Source organism: Phocoena phocoena, chromosome 5, assembly GCF_963924675.1.
Source record: "Phocoena phocoena chromosome 5, mPhoPho1.1, whole genome shotgun sequence".
NCBI lineage: Eukaryota > Metazoa > Chordata > Mammalia > Artiodactyla > Phocoenidae > Phocoena > Phocoena phocoena.
Genome location: NC_089223.1, coordinates 9,568,798 through 9,589,616, shown reverse-complemented (window position 1 = coordinate 9,589,616; position 20,819 = coordinate 9,568,798). Strand labels below are relative to the sequence as shown.

Here is a 20,819-nt window from a genome sequence, read left to right as displayed (position 1 = left end):
CTATGTCTGGTTCTCTGGTAGTTGCCAAGTGTCCTGGAAGGTCAAATATACACTGCTTGCACAAGGCACACAACTCCTGCCACTATCTGTCTTTTGCTCAACTTAAGCTGCTGTCAATTTGAAAACAAAACAAAACCAAAAAAAGCATAACTGTGGGCGATAGTAGTGAGGGTAGACTTAATTACTGCAACATATTACACAGACTCTAATAGGGAGGTCCTAGTTTAAGTGATATATCAATAATTGCTACTTCTCCAATATGACTTTAGAAACAGAAGGGAAGGATTGAGAATCCCTGGAGTACCTTAAAAGGAGGCTGAAATACAAGTGTATAAAAACTGAAATAGGATAGTAACATAGATGGGGGGGGAAGGGAGAGAAGCCATGAACTATGAGGGTGAAAGGCAATTCTCTTCATATTTTTCCAGTTCCACTCCAAAGTTGCAGTCCTTGGATTTTCAACTACTTTCCTTATGCAAATAGCTTTTTTTTCACGAGCTCTTATTCTATTGCCATAAATCTAATACATTGTGCTTTTCAGTGCATATTGGCTTTGTCAGATTTCTGATATATTAGAGATTCCCAGCCTTTCCATTTGGAATCCACATGTCATTTCACCTACATCTTAAGTTTTCAGCTAGAACAGGTTTTAAAAAAAAGGGGGGGGGGGTCAAGAGCCAAATGCCAAGTAATAGCTGTTTAGAGTATGAAAAAGCAGTTTGCAAAGGAGTCTGGAAGGAGAAAGGGAGAAGAACCAAAGGAGAGTTAACCCTGCAAAAGGAGAAGTGATAAGTATATAGAGTTCTCAACAGTGTGAAATGCTGAAGAGAAGTTGAGAAAGATGAAGATTGGAAAAAAAAGAATATGAAAACTGGCAAAATCACTAATGACTTTAGAAAAGCTCTCCATTGGGGTGGTTTCTGCCTACCAAGGCATATTTTTCAACATCTGGAGATATGTCCACTTGTCACAACTTGAGGGTTCTACTGGCATTTTATGGGTAGGGGTCAGGGATGCCATTAAACACCCCACAGTGCACAAGACAGCCCTCTCCCACCTCCCAACAAAGAACTATCCAGGACAAAATGTCAATCGTGTCTATGTTGAGAAACTATACATTACAAGAGCTAATAAAACATGAAAGTGAGGACTCTGTGGGCAGTGAGGAAATGCATTTGGCAAGAGAAGGCTATTCTTTTAGAAAAGTTTGCCTTGTAGTGGAAAAGAGAGACAGGGAGGAAAACTTCAGGAGCAAGCAGGATATAGAAAATGTTTAATTTTTGTTTATTTCCTTCAGGCTGGGAAACTCGGCAGTGCTGTAAACTGACAGCGGTGAAGAGATGGAGAAGAAACCAGAGAAGCAAACATAAGAGATGTACTGGTGATGACTGTTCTTAAGGTGGTAAGGAGTTGAAATCAGGAAGACGAGTAGAAACAACTGCTTTGAAAGAATACAGGGACACATATCTCTCTAAGATCAGAGGAAATGGGGGACTATGGGAGTGGGTGGCAAGAACAGGACAGTGGGAGGAGAGTGTTCAAAGCTTACACTTGGTGCCTGAGATAAGCAACTGGCCTGTGATCCATTTTCTCTGAGACAGAGTTACAGGGAGTTTGCTTCCTGGGAAGATCTCCTTGTAAACACAGTAATGACTGACTGAATTAGCAAACAAACAAACCATAAAACTAAATGCTTTTTACTATAGGGGAGTTTAAGTGAGACTGCTTATGAAAAATAAAGCTGGAACTTAGAGATGTATGGGATATGACTCCCTGGAAAATGTCTGTGTATGCTACCTATAAATATTTTAATATATTAATATTATTTTTCAAATAATTTAACAGTCAAGACAATCATTTATAATAATCTCACAAACCAAATCTCTAATAATCTCTAATAATCTCACAAATCTCTAATAATAGAATAACCCTAGGAGTATAAAGTAGAGATGTTTCATGAGGTCAAAGGGGAAAACTTCTAGTTATAAGATAAATAAGTTCTGAGGATGTAGTGCACAGCATGGTGACTATAATTAAAAAGAAAAACAATGAGATGTTTCATATTGATTGGATCTTTCTGTGTCAATGAGGTGACTATATACATTTAACAAGGCAAACTTTATCCAACAATCTGGGCCAGTGCCCACCACATGCAGAAAGGAGCTGGGAAACTGGACGGTATTCCAAATCTCTCCCTGCTTCACCTGTGCCTCTTGACAACTGATAAAAGCTCTGATTCACGTTGAGTTTCTCTGACAAAAAAAATTCTTTGTGTTTCTCACTGACACATACACTAATCATTGGGTAGTGCTGAAGACAACTAGCCAAGTATTAAAATCATAATTCTGTAAGGAAATTACAAATGTATACAATAAAGAGCCTAAGAGATGGAACAAAAAAAAGGTACTTGGGTTGTTTCCAGTTGAACGTAACAAGCTTAGAACAATAGAAGATATAAACAAAGGAGGAATTTCAGACCAAACTTTTAACACTAGAGTGAAATGATCACTGAATTAAATTATAAAAGTGATAAAATGACAGCTACACTAAATTAGGAATGACTAAACAAAAACATCATCACATAGGAAAAGTGTGAAATGTATATGCATGATTCATTTGTAAATCACACTTTCTTATCCTGAATTGCAAATATGATGGTTTGTGAGATTATTATAAATTATTGTCTTGACTGTTAAATTATTTGAAAAATAATATTAATATATTAAAATATTTATATCTTTTCTATAAACTGACTGTAATGTAAAATATTAAACATAATTCTACTACAATAATATACTTCTTGACCTTGGAAGTCAAATTTTATTTGGCTTTTTCAATTTACTAAAATTAATGTAATATGTTGTATTTAAATTTCAAAATAATAGAATAACCCTAGGAAGAATAATTTTTTCTTTATTGTGTAACTAGAATAATTTAAAAACTTCAAATTCCAAAGACTATTCCCTCAGGAAAGATAGTTATTTTACTCAAGGTCAATTCTATGTTACAGACTGTGCAGTGTTCAGCTGGTCAGAGATTTGCCATGGATCCTGAATCAATAAATATTCTTTCTCACACTATGAAAGCTGTGTCAGCTCATGGGGTTACCTAAACAAGGCATAAAATAGTTTGCATCTTAAGAAAATTGAGATGAACTGAACCAATTAAAAATAAAACTGTCATCTTTGCATTCTAATCCCAAGAATAAAAGGTAAACAACCTTAATTTTCCAATTTCTTAATTTCAGAGGGGTATAAAATGTCTAACAGGTACCCTAGATATAGTGTGGTTAGAGAAAAAATCTTTAATTTTCTTCTACTATTGTCCATCTTAATTATTTCCTTGATAAATAATAATAAATAGAAATATGTACTGTTCTTAATGAAGCTTTTAATATATTCTAGCATTGCTATCATTACAATGTGATTGCTTATTGCTATGGCCTGAATGCTTGTATTCCCCCAAAATCCATATGTTGAAATTCTAATCCCCAAAGATGATGGTATTAGAAGGGGGGGGGCCTTTGGGAGGTGCTTAGGTCATGAGGGTGGACCCCTCATGAATGGGATTAGTGCCTGCATAAAAAAAGCTCCAGAGAGATCCCTAACCCCTTCCACCAGGTAGGACACAGCGAGAAGATGCTGGCTACAAATCAGGAACCATGCTGCCACCTTGACCTTGGACTTCCCATCCCCCAGAACTGTGAGAAATAAATTTCTGTCATTTATAAGCTATCCAGTCTGTGATATTTTGTTATAGCAGCCTGAACAAACTAAGACATTTATAGTAAATTTTAATAATGTAATCACAGAAGGAAAAATTAGGTGCTATGGACATTTTCACGCGAACTGTATGAAGAAAAATGGTAATGTCTAGGGTACTGCACTTATTTACTTACAACTTTTCTTAAAGTCATTTAAGATGAAGTGAGTTAACTCTCTGAATAAGCTATTCATAGCATTGTGCACCAAACATACAAATTGTGACAGCTTCTAAACAAAAATGACTCATCCCAAAAGCTAGAATGAAAAAAAATGAATGGAATATTTTATCCAATTCTTCTTTTTTAAAGGCAATTCTGAATCTATAAGTTGATAAGAAATGGAGTTGGGGTAGATAAAATACACAGGGGATTTTTAAATATCACCTTATAGACATATTTGACTCAGAACTTACTTTTTTTTAATGGGTCCTCCAATAATATCACAAACAATTGACTACTCTTGTCTTCTTTGTATGGCCAGTCCGTAAGTATTGTACTGATATGATCCTGGAAACCATTCTGTAAGTTCAATTATCCTAAAATGAATGATGCTTCTACTAGAACCATATCAAAGGTGGTATGGCCTTGATCAAGTACTTAGCATCAAAAACCAGTTTTATCAAACAATGCATCATAGAAACATCTGTACATCTGTATAATAAGTTAAAATGTCAAAAATGTGCATAAGGACACCACACATAGTGATTGTTCTACAGGCCTTAATTCATGCCTATATCAACATATATCACAACCTAATCAGCAATTTTACCTTTAATTCACCCATATTTACTGTGCACCAGGCACTTTACGAAGTGCTATACAAAATGCTAATATATACAAAAGTTCTTCCATTTAAAAGACTGAATGAAATCTAATAAATGAAGCATATTCAAATAACTAAGTGGTGAGTGCCATACACATGATACAACTTAGAAGAACATTGGTAGGAAAACTATCATTAGTAACTAGAAAAATCAATAAAGGTATTATGGATTAGGGCTATTAATCTAAAATTAATATACTACTTATCAACAAATGTAATTGCATGTCTAATGAGTGATACCTGTGATTTTCCTTCTTAAAATACATAAGGATTAAGGAGAATGATTTGTATGCCCCCATTTTCTTAAATATATTAATGACTTCCTTTTCTCATTAAATATCCTTGTAGCATGCAATGATATTAGCTTTAATTCCATTCACAATGTTACATCAAAAGCTGAGATCATTATTTTAACCCTCAAAAAGCCACTAACATTTTTACGTATTTGAAAGTCTTATTTAAGATTTCAGGATTCAGGGCTTCCCTGGTGGCGCAGTGGTTGAGAGTCCGCCTGTCGATGCAGGGGATACGGGTTCGTGCCCCAGTCCAGGAAGATCCCACATGCCGCGGAGCGGCTGGGCCCGTGAGCCATGGCCGCTGAGCCTGCGCGTCCGGAGCCTGTGCTCCGCAACCGGAGCGCCCACAACAGTAAGAGGCCCGCGTACCGCAAAAAAAAAAAAAAAAAAAAAAGATTTCAGGATTCAGAGGAGAAAATTCTTGAATCACATCTTATAATCATCATCTTTCACTTGCTCTTAATTTTGAGCTTGAACAACTTTCATGCCACAGAATGAAAGTGTGAAAGTGCATATACCAAACAAGCCCAGGAGAACTCTTTTGCCTAGTGGATGGTAGAGGTGGGATGTTTTGAAGGTGATTCTTTAAACATTAATTTTGTACTTTCTTCTTTACTGTCGCAGTGCCTCCCAGGGTTCCTGCTCAGCACTAGCATCGTCCTCAATGTTAGAAATTAGCCAAAAACGCTAGGGAGTTATCTGTATAATTAATAGTGTCAATTGAGCATTTGAGATAAAGTATATGTAAATTAGGGATACAGGAGTTCATGTGCCCTTTTTTTTTTTTTTTTTTTTGCGGTACGCGGGCGTCTCACCGCTGCGGCCTCTCCCACTGCGGCCTCTCCCGCTGCGGAGCACAGGCTCCGGACGCGCAGGCTCAGCGGCCATGGCTCACGGGCCCAGCCGCTCCGCGGCATGTGGGATCTTCCCGGACCGGGGCATGAACCCGCGTCCCCTGCATCAGCAGGCAGACTCTCAACCACAGTGCCACCAGGGATGCCCCATGTGCCCTTTTCTAATCCTTTTTTACTTTTGATAGCAATGGTCACAATCCAAATCACGCATGCCCCACCCATTCTGAATTTTAAGATGGTCAAAATGCTTAAATCTGGTGTATTGATAAGATTAGGTTAATATCTCCCAGTCTGGAACTCTAAAATTCTAAAGGGCTGTCTCTTTCATCTTTGCATCTTCAAAGTAGGTTCTAAATAAATATTTATTGAGAGAAATTGTGAATGAATTGATGAATGGACGAATGAATGAAGAAAACGCTAACACAGGAGAAAACAGCCCCAGAAGAAGAGTGGATGCATAGTTATGTGCTTGTCTATTTAGCATAGGGCTTAATTAGTCTTAATCAATTATTGTCCATAATATTTAAATTCTAGATTTCAACATATCAAAGAATTAAGATACAACATGAGACGCTGCTGATATGCAAGTAACTGGTTTTTTTTCTCAAATATAAATCTGGTCTGTTCTTCTAGCGAAGAAGTCCTACAGTTCATGTTTTTACTACGCTATTCACAGTTTCTACACAAAGGCAACAGGATGCCAAACCGCAAATGAGAGGAATTAAGCTGTCAGAGTAAAAGTGGCCATAAGTGAATTGTCAGAATCGCTCAGCACAGATAGTTCCGGGGAACTTTGTGGATGCATTTGCTGAGTAAGCTAAAGCTAACACAACTTTCCAAGCCAGCTTTTTAATGTAATAAAAACAAGCATTTCCAAATATAGTAATATTCCCAAACCGGGAGTCAAGTAAAGTTAATTTAGATATACATCTCAAGGCCTTTAAGTCAGGAAGAGAGCACGTCTCAAAGGAAAAAACTTGTGGTTAAAATGAATCCTTCAATGTCAAAGATGTTTTCCTCTTTCTGAAACACAATGACCAGCTCAGTGTGAGGCATCAAATCAAATGACTTTATGCCCATCAAATGCCTGAAGACAACAAGGAGGGAGGAGGTAAGCAGGAAATCTCAGTTAATTAAAAGAACTGAGATACAATAAACTATTAGGGAATATCAGAGTCATTAAGTGCCCATGATACATATCTGGGTCTACATCATCCAGACACATGCAAGAGACTATTCCCTGGCCCCTTTTGTGGCAAGTTTGGGCCTGGTGATTAGATGTGCTCAGCAGGAAATGAAGTGAGTCTCTCACAGGTAAAGCATTTATTACTGGGGTACAGTCTCCAGAGATCTTTTACCACAGTGAAAGGCAGTGTTTTGCAACAGCTGCTGCTTCAACAGCCTGGATACAGAAGGAGGAGATACTGAATGGAACTCCAGCACCTTCTGCAATGAACACATAGCCGGAGCGAGAAATAAATCTATATTATAAAGTCACTAAAATTTGGAGGCTGCTTGCTCTTATGTAGCCTGGCTCATCCTTCCTCATACACTCAGGCACTTTCCTTCCTCTAGTGATGCCAGGTGCTATATATTGTTTAACACATACAAATCTATCCTCAATTAATACTTTTTTTAGAGCGGGGTGATCTCATAAATATTTAGACTTAGACTTCACTGTGTGAAGCTGCTGGAGAAACCAAGACAAATCCTTACATTTAATCACTTATACATCACAATCTGGAGGGAAAGTTCCTGGAAAGAAAGAGCCTACTTCTAGAAAAGTTGTTTTTAAATGTTTGTACCATCCTAAGGAAAGTATCAAGAAAGTTACTCAGAGGAAAATTAAGGGAAATCTTTATTTAAAGCAGTTTGAAGATATATACTAAATTTGAATGCTCATCAAATTGTTACATATGTATTTATTTCTTGAAATAAATTTAAGCAAAGTCCAATTTATTCTGAGCCACCGGTGTTCAAAGAGTTAATACATCCTGCCCTTTCCCTTTTATACTGAAATATCCCCAAAGTGTACAAAAACACTAGAATTGTGGTCTATCTCACCTATTAGGGAATATTTTTGGTCATTCACAGGAACCCTCTGCATCTTAATAAACAGAGCCACACACCATTGGTAGAATTAAATCCTCATGACCTATATGAAATACTCTAGTTCCTTCTAAGTATAAATATCTTCTTTTGTGACAAAGTTCCTTTTTGGATGAGCTATCTCTCAGTAAAGACATTGATACCATTCATCAGCATATCAAGACATATTACCACATTTTAAATCCAGAATAAGTACTACATTTTGTTTATTTTTTGTATCCCTTACAGAGGGTTGTAGTCTAGACTTAGAGCAAGCATAGATTGCCTTAAATGTGTTAACTTCATTATACAGAAATAATGCAAGAAAAATGAAAAATTAATTTTAAATCTATTACATTCCCCCCAAAGCATGTAGGATTTAAAGCTAGACAGTGAGTATCCAAATCTAAATCCTATTTCTGCCACTTACTATCTGTGTTTTTGGGCAAGTTGCTTATCTTCTTAGTGCCTTATTTTACTGTTTTGCAAAACGTGATCAGTAAAAGAATCACTCGGTTCATAATATTGTGAGGACTGAATGTGATAATATATGAGAAGCATTAAGAGTAGTCCCTTGGTTCAAATAAGTATTAAAAATACATGTTACTACTATTGCTCTAAAAGAAAAGAATAACTGAACCATGGATGCATTCTTAAACACACATATTCACCTGAATTATTTTGGAAGAGGAATATAGAAAATGTGTGCATCTTCTCACACATAAAGCTATCATTTCCTAAACATATGTCACTTGCTTCACATATAGCTAAAATTACCTAAAAATCCTAGCATTTCTTCCTTATATTGCTAAGAGCTAAATAATACATTGTATGCATGTTAAATTAACTATTACACTATAAATTAATTAAAGATCGAGATATTAGTTGCAAAGTCCTAAGGAAGAAAGTCATAAAGTAATTTCGATACATTTCGTGTGGAAATGCAAGGGTGTCAGTATTTATTTCAACAAGTTTTACCTGTGAATCCAGTGAACCTGTACAATAGTTTAACCAAGTTTCCGTCTAATCTCCATAGCGTTTCCCCTACCATGGCAATGGTGTAATCATGCCATCTAGTGGACGATCTATATCGCTGCAAGTATACTTTTTGAAAATTTATAAAAAGCCTCAAATAAATTAACAAAATCACATTTTTATATTTGACATTTAAAATTTTAAATCTTGAAAGTGTATCTGAGGAGAAGAATAACGATTTTGTGATGTTATGATGAGAATTATATAAACGTAGTATGAAAAACACGAGATATAAAAAGAATAAGTAAAAGGCCCAACTTTGGGCAAAAGTAATAAACAGGGCACACTTATTAATATAAATACGTCTTTAAAAAGGAATAATAGAAATTTGGTGAAAATAGATGTTTCATAATAATTCATTAGCCATAACTTTTAATGTTGTATCAATTGGAAATCTATTTTAACATGTTCTTATATTTAGACAAAAAAAATCAATTGCAACAATAATAATATAATATTTTCAATGCAAAGAACAGAAAGAAAGATGAAATATAATATAATGTAATATCTTTCTATATATGCAAATATAAATACACAGTCATTTTTTAGCATAAAAGAAGCAAGAAACCCATTATCGTTTGTTGTTCTGTAGATGATTTGTCCAAGATTAAAATCTGGCCAAGCCTGACCTAATGGCTAGAACCTCTAACTTCAAACACAATGGCTTTGCTATCACTCAGTGTTGCCTCAGTAACTTAAGGCTTCTTCTCATTGCAATTGTCAGAACTAGATGACCTAATGTTTCCATTTGAAACATAATTGTCTAAGATATATAGATATAAGTGATTTAGTTTCGAGCATTTTTCACATGTAAGTAGGTAGGTGGATAGATCCTTTTAAAGAAGCAGTGTTAAACACTAGAAAATCAAAGACACTGCTGAAAAAGGACACGTGAGAAAGGGAGCAAACGGAATTCAAAAGGCAAGCCCACCCCAATATTTGTGAGGCCTGAGGCCTCACGGACCTCCTGGGCTGCAGTCCACTCACATCTTTCCCCACTCTGGCTGTATCCTACACTGTGAGGGAGCTAATACAAGTTACCTCTAAGACACCCCAGCTCACAAGTGCAAGCTCAGACCCCACCCTCCTCTACACACCCCATTTCCACCCTCATCTGCAGGCCTCCGCAATTTGAACCAGGAATCTGGAATCTCGGTCACCTGGAATGTGTTAAAGCTTTGCATGGGCATATCACCTTGACCCTCAAGGAGTCTCACCCTATGTGAAGTGGGAACTGTAGAAAGATTGGAAGAATAGGATCCACTAAAGCAGCAGTCCCCAACCTTTTCGGCACCAGGACCAGTTTCATGGAAGACAATTTCTCCATGGACCGGGGGGCAGGGTGATGGTTCCGGTCGTAACGCAAGCGATGGGGAGCGGCTGTAAATACAGACGAAGCTTCGCTCGCTGGCCCATCACTCACCTCCTGCTGTGCGGCCCAGTTCCTAACAGGCCACAGACCAGTACCAGTCCACGGCCCGGAGGTTGGGGACCCCTGCACTAAGGGGTCTAAGGGTGGTACTGGCATATGTGTGGTTGACAACAGGACATTTTTTAGGTGGCTAGAGATGGAGAAATGGTGTGAAATGATGTTGTCAGAGGTTGTCTTCATGATCAACATTTTTCTTAGACTGTATATCCCAGGGTCTTGCTCTAGGATGGAGAATGTCAAACCTTCCATGCAAGCAAGAAAGACAGGTTTTAAGGGTTGCTATCCTGGTGTGCTTCTATGTGTTGTGACCCATGAGCATCTCAAGTGAAGACTTAACCTCTCTGACTTGTGATATCAACTATGCAAACCAATTTTTCCTTCAAAAGAAAGTCTCTTCAATAAGTGATGCTGGGAAAACGAGACAGCTACATGTAAAAGAATAAAATTAAAACATTCTCTAACACCATATACAAAAATAAAATCAAAATGGATTAAAGACCTAAATTTAACACCAGATACTGTAAAACTCCTAGGGGAAAACACAGGCAGAATGCTCTTTGACATAAATCGCAGCAATATTTTTTGGATCTGTCTCCTAGAACAATGGAAATAAAAGCAAAATTAAACAGATGGGACCTAATTAAACTTAAAAGCTTTTGCACAGCAAAGGAAACCATAAACAAAACAAAAAGACAACCTATGGACTGGGAGAAAATATTTGCATATGATAATATCGACAAGGGATTAATTTCCAAAATATACAAACAGTTCATACAGCTTAATATTAAAAAAAACCCAATCAAAAAATGGGCAGAAGACCTAAATAGGTATTTCTCCAAAGAAGATATACAGATGGCCAACAGGCACATGAAAAGATGCTCAATATTACTAATTACTAGAGAAATGCAAATCAAAACCACAATGAGGCACCTCACATCAGTCAGAATGGCCAGCATTAAAAAGTCTACAAATAACAAATGCTGGAGAGGGTATGGAGAAAAGGGAACCCTCCTACACTGTTAGTGGGAATATAAGTCAGTGCAGCCATTATGGAAAACAGTATGGAGGTTCTTCAGAAAACTGAAAACAGAATTACCACATGATCCAGCAATCTGACTCCTGGGCATATATCCAGAGAAAACTCTAATTCAAAAAGATACATGCACCCCAATGTTCATAGCAGCACAATTTAAAATAGCCAAGACATGGAAGCAACCTAAATATCCATCGATAGATGAGTGAATAAAAAAGATGTATATATATATATACATATATATACACATACATATACATATATACACATGTGTATATATACACACATACATTACACAAAATGGGATATTACTCAGCCATAAAAAAAGAATGAAATAACGCCATTTGCAGCAAAATGGATGGATCTAGAGATTATCATATTAAGTGAAGCAAGTCAGATAGAGAAAAACAAATATCATATGGTATCACTTATATGTGGAATCTAAATAAATGATACAAATGAACTTATCTACAGGACAGAAATAGACTCACAGACATAGAAAACAAACTTATGGTTACCAAAGGGGACGGGGAGAAGATAAGTTAGGCATTTGGGATTAATGTGTACACACAACTATATATAAATCAGATAAGCAACAAGAACCTACTGTACAGCACAGGGAACTATATTCAATATCTTGTAATAACCTATAATGGAAAAGAATCTGAGAGAGTATATTTACTGAATCACCTTGCTGCACACCTGAAACTAATGCTTCAATTTGCAAGGAGCATGAACTTGCCAGTAATATATGGGATTATTTTATTATATGCAGGTATATGTATATACTTACCATGCTGTTCATTTTTGAAGATGATGAACCTGCTCTTTGCTTTCTTAGACTATTAACTTCTTCTACATTTCCATCTTTTGGTTTCAAAATCATCCTGCTACTCCCTGCAGTTCCTTCTGATGAGGATCGCAGTCGCCTCTCTATAAATCTTCCTTCACGGTATGGACTGAGGCTACTGGCAAGAACTATTTAAAAAATAAATAAATAAAAATTAATATAAATGCTTAAATGTAGTTTTTATAAATGTTCCACTGAAAGTAAATGGAAAACTCTTAGTGTCATTCAACAAGTCTCAATCACAGAAAACTTTCTGAATTAGTAGTGGTACTTTACTTAACTATGTAATCACTTTGAAGCCTCTAAAACTTTCTAGTCATCCTTGGCTTCCTCATACCTCACATAAATCATATAAGCAAATCCTGTCCTCATTACCTTCAACTGTATACAGAATGTGATCACTTCTCACCACCTCTCGCACTAACTTCTGGCACAAAGTCCATCAGGGCTTGCCTTGGTTACTGCAATACTTCCTAATAGCCTCCTGCCCCTGCCTACTCCTACCTGCTTCTCCCCAACCAATACACAATCTATTTTCTACAAGGTAACCAGAATGATACACTTAAAACATAAGTGAGATTGATCACGATCGCTTCTCTAATACTAAAGCTGATGTGTTTCCAGCGGGCTACCAGGTTCCTCATGATATGACCCTACTCCAGACCCCCACACAGGGGGCTTCCCATTGCTCACCTCTTCATCTCTCTAACCTCATCTTCTACTGCCCACCAGCCCCTTGTTCACTCTGCTTACGGCATACTGGACTTCTTGCTGTTTCTACAACATTGCAGGCATACTCCAGCCCCAGAATCTTTACCCAATACCCTTTGCACTGATATACTCCTCCCAAATAGCTGTATGGCTTACTCCCTAATTTTTGTTAATATGTTACTTTGAGTAATACCCCATTCACTGTATGTAAAAATGGAAACTAAAAACAAAGAACTATGAGAAAGAGAAATTAAGAAACTCATCCTAAAGATTCTCTTCCTCTAGAACCACCTCCAGTACAAAAATCTGTCAGTCAGAGAAAGAGAATCAGTAGGAGACCTATATTAAGAAGATGTATTGCAAGAAATTGGCTTATGCATTTGTGAGGCTGGCTAGGCTGCGCCTCGAGGCATGCGGGATCTTAGTTTCCTGACCAGGGATCGAACCTGTGCCCCCTGCAGTGGAAGCACAGAGTCCTAACCGCTGGACTGCCAGGGAATTCCCAAACACCTTTTCAAAAATTTGTGAAGATCCACCAGAGGGCAGACAGCAGAAGCAAGAAGAACTACAATCCTGCAGCCAGTGGAATGAAAACCACATTCACAGAAAGACAGACAAGACGAAAAGGCTATGTACCATAGGGCTATGTACCAGAAGAAGGAAAAGGATAAAACCAAAAAAAAAAAACCACAACTAAATGAAGTGGAGATAGGCAACCTTCCAGAAAAAGAATTCAGAATAATGAGAGTGAAGATGATCCAGGACCGCGGAAAAAGAATGGACGTAAAGATCGAGAAGATGCAAGAAATGTTTAACAAAGACCTAGAAGAATTAAAGAACAAACAAACAGAGATGAACAATACAATAACTGAAACGAAAACTACACTAGAAGGAATCAATAGCAGAATAACTGAGGCAGAAGAACAGATAAGTGACCTGGAAGACAGAATGGTGAAATTCACTGCTGCGGAACAGAATAAAGAAAAAAGAATAAAAAGAAATGAAGACAGCCTAAGAGACCCGTGGGACAACATTAAACACAACAACATTTGCATTATAGGGGTCGCAGAAGGAGAAGAGAGAAAGGACTAGAGAAAATATTTGAAGAGATTATAGTCAAAAACTTCCCTAACATGAGAAAGGAAATAGCCACCCAAGTCCAGGAAGCACAGCGAGTCCCATACAGGATAAACCCAGGAGAAACACGCCGAGACACATGGTAAAAAAATTGGCAAAAATTAAAGACAAAGAAAAATTATTGAATGCAGCAAGGGAAAAATGACAAATAATATGAGGGAACTCCCATAAGGTTAACAGCTGATTTCTCAGCAGAAACTCTACAAGCCAGAAGGGAGTGGCACGATATACTTAAAGTGATGAAAGGGAAGAACCAAGATTACTCTACCCGGCAAGGATCTCATTCAGATTCGATGGAGAAATCAAGAGCTTTACAGACAAGCAAAAGCTAAGAGAATCCAGCACCATCAAACCAGCTCTACAACAAATGCTAAAGGAACTTCTCTGAGTGGGAAACACAAGAGAAGAAAAGGACCTACATAAACAAACCCAAAACAATTAAGAAAATGGTCATAGGAACATATATATCGATAATTACCTTAAATGTAAATGGATTAAATGCTCCCACCAAAAGACACAGGCTTGCTGAATGGATACAAAAACAAGACCCATATATATGCTGTCTACAAGAGACCCACTTCAGACCTAGGGACACATACAGACTGAAAGTGAGAGGCTGGAAAAAGATATTCCATGTAAATGGAAATCAAAAGAAAGCTGGAGTAGCAATACTCATATCAGATAAAATACACTTTAAAATAGAGAATGTTACAAGAGACAAAGAAGGACACTACATGATGATCAAGGGATCAATACAAAAAGAAGATATAACAGTTATAAATATGTATGCACCCAACATAGGAGCACCTCAATACATAAGGCAACTGCTAACAGCTATAAAAGAGGAAATCAACACTAACACAATCACAGTGGGGTACTTTAACACCTCACTTACACCAATCATCCAAAATGAAAATAAATGAAAACAAATAAGGAAATAGTTTTAAATGACACAATAGACCAGATAGATTTAATCGATATTTATAGGACATTCCATCCCAAAACAGCAGATTACACTTTCTTTTCAAGTGCACATGGAACATTCTCCAGGACAGATCACATCTTGGGTCGCAAATCAAGCCCAGGTAAAAATAAAAAACTGATATCATATCAAGCATCTTTTCTGACCACAACACTATGAGATCAGAGATCAAATACAGGGGAAAAAAACGTAAAAAACACAAACACATAGAGGCTAAACAATATGTTACTGAGTAACCAAGAGATTACTGAAGAAATGAAAGAGAAAATCAAAAAATACCTACAGACAAATGACAATGAAAACACAACGATCCAAAACCTATGGGATGCAGCAAAAGCAGTTCTAAGAGGGAAGTTTATAGCTATACAAGCCTACCTCAAAAAACAAGAAAAATCTCAAATAAAAACCTTACCTTACACCTAAAGGAACTAGAGAAAGAAGAACAAACAAAACGCAAAGAGAGCAGAAGGAATGAAATCATAAAGATCAGAGCAGAAATATATGAAATAGAAACAAAGAAACAATAGCAAAGTTCAATAAAACTAAAACCTGGTTCTTTGAGAAGATAAACAGAATTGATAAACCATTAGCTAGACTCACCAAGAAAAGGAAGGAGAGGACTCAAATCAATAAAATTAGAAATGAGAAAGGAGAAGTTACAATAGAAACCGTAGAAATACAAAGCCTCCTAACAGACTACTACAAGCAACTCTATGCCAATAAAGTGGACAACCTGGAAGAAATGGACAAATTCTTAGAAAGGTATAACTTTCCAAGACTGAACCAGGAAGAAATAGAAAATACGAACAGACCAATCACAAGTAGTGAAATTGAAACTGTGATTAAAAACCTTCCAACAAACAAAAGTCCAGGACCAGATGGCTTCACACGTGAATTCTATCAAACATTTAGAGAAGAGCTAACACCCATCCATCTCAAACTCTTCCAAAAAATTGCAGAGGAAGGAACATTCCAAAACTCATTCTATAAAGCCACCATCACCCTAATACCAAAACCAGACAAAGATACAATAAAAAAAGAAAATTAGAGACCAATATCACTGATGAATATAGATGCAAAAATCCTCAACAAAATACTAGCAAACAGAATCCAACAACACATTAAAAGGATCATACACCATGATCAAGTGGGATTTATCCAGGGATGCAAGGGTTCTTCAATATATGCAAATCAATCAATGTGATACACCATATTAACAAACTGAATAAAAACCAAATGATTATCTCAATCAATGCAGAAAAAGCTTTTGACAAAATTCAACACACATTTATGATAAAAACTCTTCAGAAAGTGGGCACAGAGGGAACCTACCTCAACATAATGAAGGCCATATATGACAAACCCACAGCAAACAACATTCTCAATGGTGAAAAACTGAAAGCATTTCCTCTAAGATCAGGAAAAAGAAAAGGATGTCCACTCTCACCACTATTATTCAACATAGTTTTGGAAATCCTAGCCATGGCAATCAGAGAAGAAAAAGAAATAAAAGGAATACAAATTGGAAAAGAAGAAGTAAAACTGTCACTGTTTGCAGATGACATGACACTATAAATAGAGAATCCTAAAAATGACAGCAGAAAATTACTACAACTAATCAATGATTTTGGTAAAGTTGCAGGATACAAAATTAATGCACAGAAATCTCTTCCATTCCTATAGACTAATGATGAAAAATCTGAAAGACAAATTAAGGAATCACTCCCATTTACCATTGCAACAAAAAGAATAATATATCTAGGAATAAACCTACCTGGGGAGAAAAAAGACCTGTATGCAGAAAACTATAAGACACTGATGAAAGAAATCAAAGATGATACCAACCGATGGAGAGATATACCATGCTCTTGCATTGGAAGAATCAATGCTGTCAAAATGACTACACTACCCAAAGCAATCCACACATTCAATGCAATCCCTATCAAATTACCATTGGCATTTTTTACAGAACGACAATAAAAAATCTTAAAATTTGTATGGAGACAGAAAAGACCCCGAATAGCCAAAGCAGTCTTCAGGGAAAAAAACAGAGCTGGAGGAATCAGACTCCCTGACCTCGGACCATACTACAAAGCTACAGTAATCAAGACAATATGGTAGTGGCATAAAAACAGAAACATAGATCAATGGAACAAGATCAAAAGCCCAGAGATAAACCCATACATCTATAGTCAAATAATCTATGACAAAGGAGGCAAGGATATACAATGGATAAAAGACAGTCTCTTCAATAAGTGGTGCTGGGAAAACTGGACAGCTACCTGTAAAAGAATGAAATTAGAACACTCCCTAACACCATACACAAAAATAAACTCAAAATGGATTAGAGACCTAAATATAAGACCAGACACTGTAAAACTCTTAGAGCAAAACATAGTAAGAACAGTCTTTGACATAAATCGCAGCAAGATCTTTTTTGATCCACCTCCTAGAGTAATGGAAATAAAAACAAAAATAAACAAATGGGACCTAATGAAACTTCAAAGCTTTTGCACAGCAAAGGAAACCATAAACAAGACGAAGACAACCTTCAGAATGGGAGAAAATATTTGCAAATGAATCAATGGACAAAGGATTAATCTCCAAAATATATAAACAGCTCATGCAGCTCTATATTAAAGAAACAAACAACCCAATCAAAAAATGGGCAGAAGACCTAAATAAACATTTCTCCAAAGAAGACATACAGATGGTCAAGAAGCACAAGAAACGCTGCTCAACACCACTAATTATTAGAGAAATGCAAATCAAAATTACAATGAGGTGTCACCTCACACCAGTTAGAATGGGTATCATCAGAGAATCTACAAACAAGAAATGCTGGAGAGGGTGTGGAGAAAAGGGAACCCTGTTGCACTGTCAGTGGGAATGTAAATTGATACAGCCACTATGGAGAACAGTATGGAGTTTTCTTGAAAAACTAAAAATAGAATTACCATATGATCCAGCAATCCCACTACTGGGCATATGCCCAGAGAAAACCATAATTCAAAAAGACACATGCACCCCAATGTTCATTGCAGCACTATTTACAATAGCCAGGTCATGAAGCAACCTAAATGCCCATCAACAGATGAATGGATAAAGAAGATGTGGTACATATATACAACAGAATATTACTCAGCCATAAAAAGGAACTAAATTGGGTCATTTGTAGAGACGTGGATGCACCTAGAGACTGTCATACAGAGTGAAGTCAGAAAGAGAAAAACAAATATCGTTTATTAACGCATGTATGTGGAACCTAGAGAAATGGTACAGATGAACCGGTTTGCAGCACAGAAGTTGCAGCACAGGTGTAGAGAACAAACGTATGGACACCAAGGGGGGAAAGCTGTGGGCGGGGGGAGGGATGGTGGTGTGATGAATTGGGTGATTGGGATTGACATGTATACACTGATGTGTATAAAATTGAAGACTAATAAGAACCTGCTGTATAAAAGTAAAATTAAATTAAATTAAAAAAATAAAAGAAAGAAAGAGAAATTAAGAATACAATCCCATCTACAGTTGCATCAAAAAGAATAAAATACCTAGGAATACGTTTAATCCAGGAAGCAAAAAATATATACACTGAAAACTGTAAAAGACATTGATGAAAGAAAATGAAGAAAATAAAAATAAAGAGATATTCTATGTTCATGAATTGGAAAGATTAATATTGTTAAAATGTTCATACTACCCAAAGGGATCTACAGATTCAATGCAATTCCTATCAAAATTACACTGACATTTTTCACAGAAATAAAAAAAAAAACCCTAAAATTTGTACAGAAACAAAGAAGACCCCAAATAGCCAAAGTAATCTTGATAAAGAAGAACAAAGACGGAGGCGTTACACTTCCTGATTTTAAACTATATTACAAAGCTACAGTAATCAAAACAGTATGGTACTGGTGTAAAAACAGACACATAGATCAATGGAATAGAAGAGACAGCCAAGAAATAAACCCATGCAAATGTGGCAATTAATTTTTGACAAAGAACTCAAGAATATATAATGGGGAAAAGATAGTCTCTTCAATAGACAGTGTTGAAAAATGGACAGTCACATGCGAAAAGATGAAACTGGGACCTTATCTTATACCACACACTAAAATCAACTAAAATTGATTAGTGACTTGAAAGTTAAGATCAAAAACTGTAAACCTCCTAGAAGTAAACATGGGTGTAAGCTCTTTGACATTCATCTTGATAATTATTTTTTGGATTTGATGTCAAGAGCAAAATAAATAAAAGCAAAAATAAACAAGTAGGACTACTTCAAACTAAAAAGCTTCTGCACAGAAAACAAAAAAAGAAAGAAATAAAAGACAACCAATTGGACCAATTGGATGGGAGAAAATATTTGCAAATCATATATCCTATAAGGGGTTAATATCCAAAATATACACGAAATTCATACAACTCAATAGCAAGAAAAAAAAATTAAAATGGGCAAAGGCCCTAAGTAAACGTTTTTCCAAATAAGACATACAAATGGCCAACAGGTACATGAAAAGGAGCTCAACATCCCTAATCATCTGGGAAATGCAAATCAAAACCACAATGAGATATCACCTTTCATTAGGATGGCCATTATCAAAAAGTCAAGACAACACATGTTTTTGAGCATATGGAAAAAAGGGAACCCTTGTGCACTGTTGGTGAGAATGTAAACTGGTGCAGCCACTATGGAAAACATTATGGAGGTACTTCAAGAAATTAAAAATAGAGCTACTATACGATCCAGCAATCTTACTTCCGGTAATATACCCAAAGGCAGCAAAATCAGTATCTCAAAGACATATCTGTACTCCCATGTTCACAGCAGCATTATTCACAATAGCAGAGGTCTGGAAACATCCTAAGTATGAGAAAAAAGGAATGGATAAAGAAAATGCAGTATCTACATACAATGGAATATTATTCAGCCTTAAAAAAGAAGGAAATCCTGTCATTTGTGACAACATGGATGAATCTTGAAGATATGCTAAGTGAAATAAGCCAAACAGAGAAAGACCAATACTGCATGGTATCACTTACATGTGGAATCTTTTTTAGAAAGCTCAACTCAGAAACAGAGAGTAGAAAAGTGGTTGCCTTGGTAAAAGGGTACAAACTTTCAGTTATAAGATAAATAAGATCTGAGGATCTAGTGTATAACAAGGTGACTATAGTTGAACTTAAATTTCTCAAAAGCAAAAACCAAAAAGGTAAATATGTGACGTGATGGATATATTAACTAACTTGATGGCGGGGGAAATTCTTTCACAATGTAACATATACCAAATCATCACTTTGTTCACTTTAAATATACAATTTAATTTGCCAATTATACTTGAATAAAGTTTAAAAAATGCCAACTACAATCACACCCCCCACTTCCTAATCCTCTTTTCTGCTTTAAACTCATCCTCAGCAGTTATTACCATCTGACATTTATTTATTTGTATATTAATTGTCTGAGTATTCCCAGTAGAAGGTAAGCTTCATGAAGAAAGGAATTTATTCGTTTTGTTCACTGATATACCCTTAGTGCCTAAAACAGTACCAAAACAATATTTGTTGAATGAATGAATGAATGAATGAATGAAACTGTTCTGTTTGGGCTCATCTATGAGTTTAAAGACTCTTGGCTAGAACCTATTAAGCCAACATATGGCAGTTTTTTCAGTAACTTTTTAAGTCAATGAGTAAAAGTTAAGTTGCCAGAGAGGTCAACATTCCATTAATAATTCTGAAATGAATGTACACCCAGCACATTCAGATGCATATTAAATACTAGCTTAAACGTATTTCACAATAAATACAG

The 20,819-nt window shown here is 36.3% G+C and overlaps 1 protein-coding gene across 2 annotated transcripts in view; it reads right to left on the bottom strand.

Annotated features, from left to right (window-relative positions):
* Positions 1-20,819, bottom strand: part of CCSER1 (coiled-coil serine rich protein 1) — a 1,266,496-nt gene that overhangs the window by 1,089,459 nt on the left and 156,218 nt on the right. For both annotated transcript variants that reach the window (XM_065877864.1, XM_065877863.1), the window contains one exon: positions 12,118-12,302. In XM_065877864.1, coding sequence (XP_065733936.1) covers positions 12,118-12,302 — 185 coding nt within the window. The remainder of the gene's footprint in view (positions 1-12,117; positions 12,303-20,819) is intronic.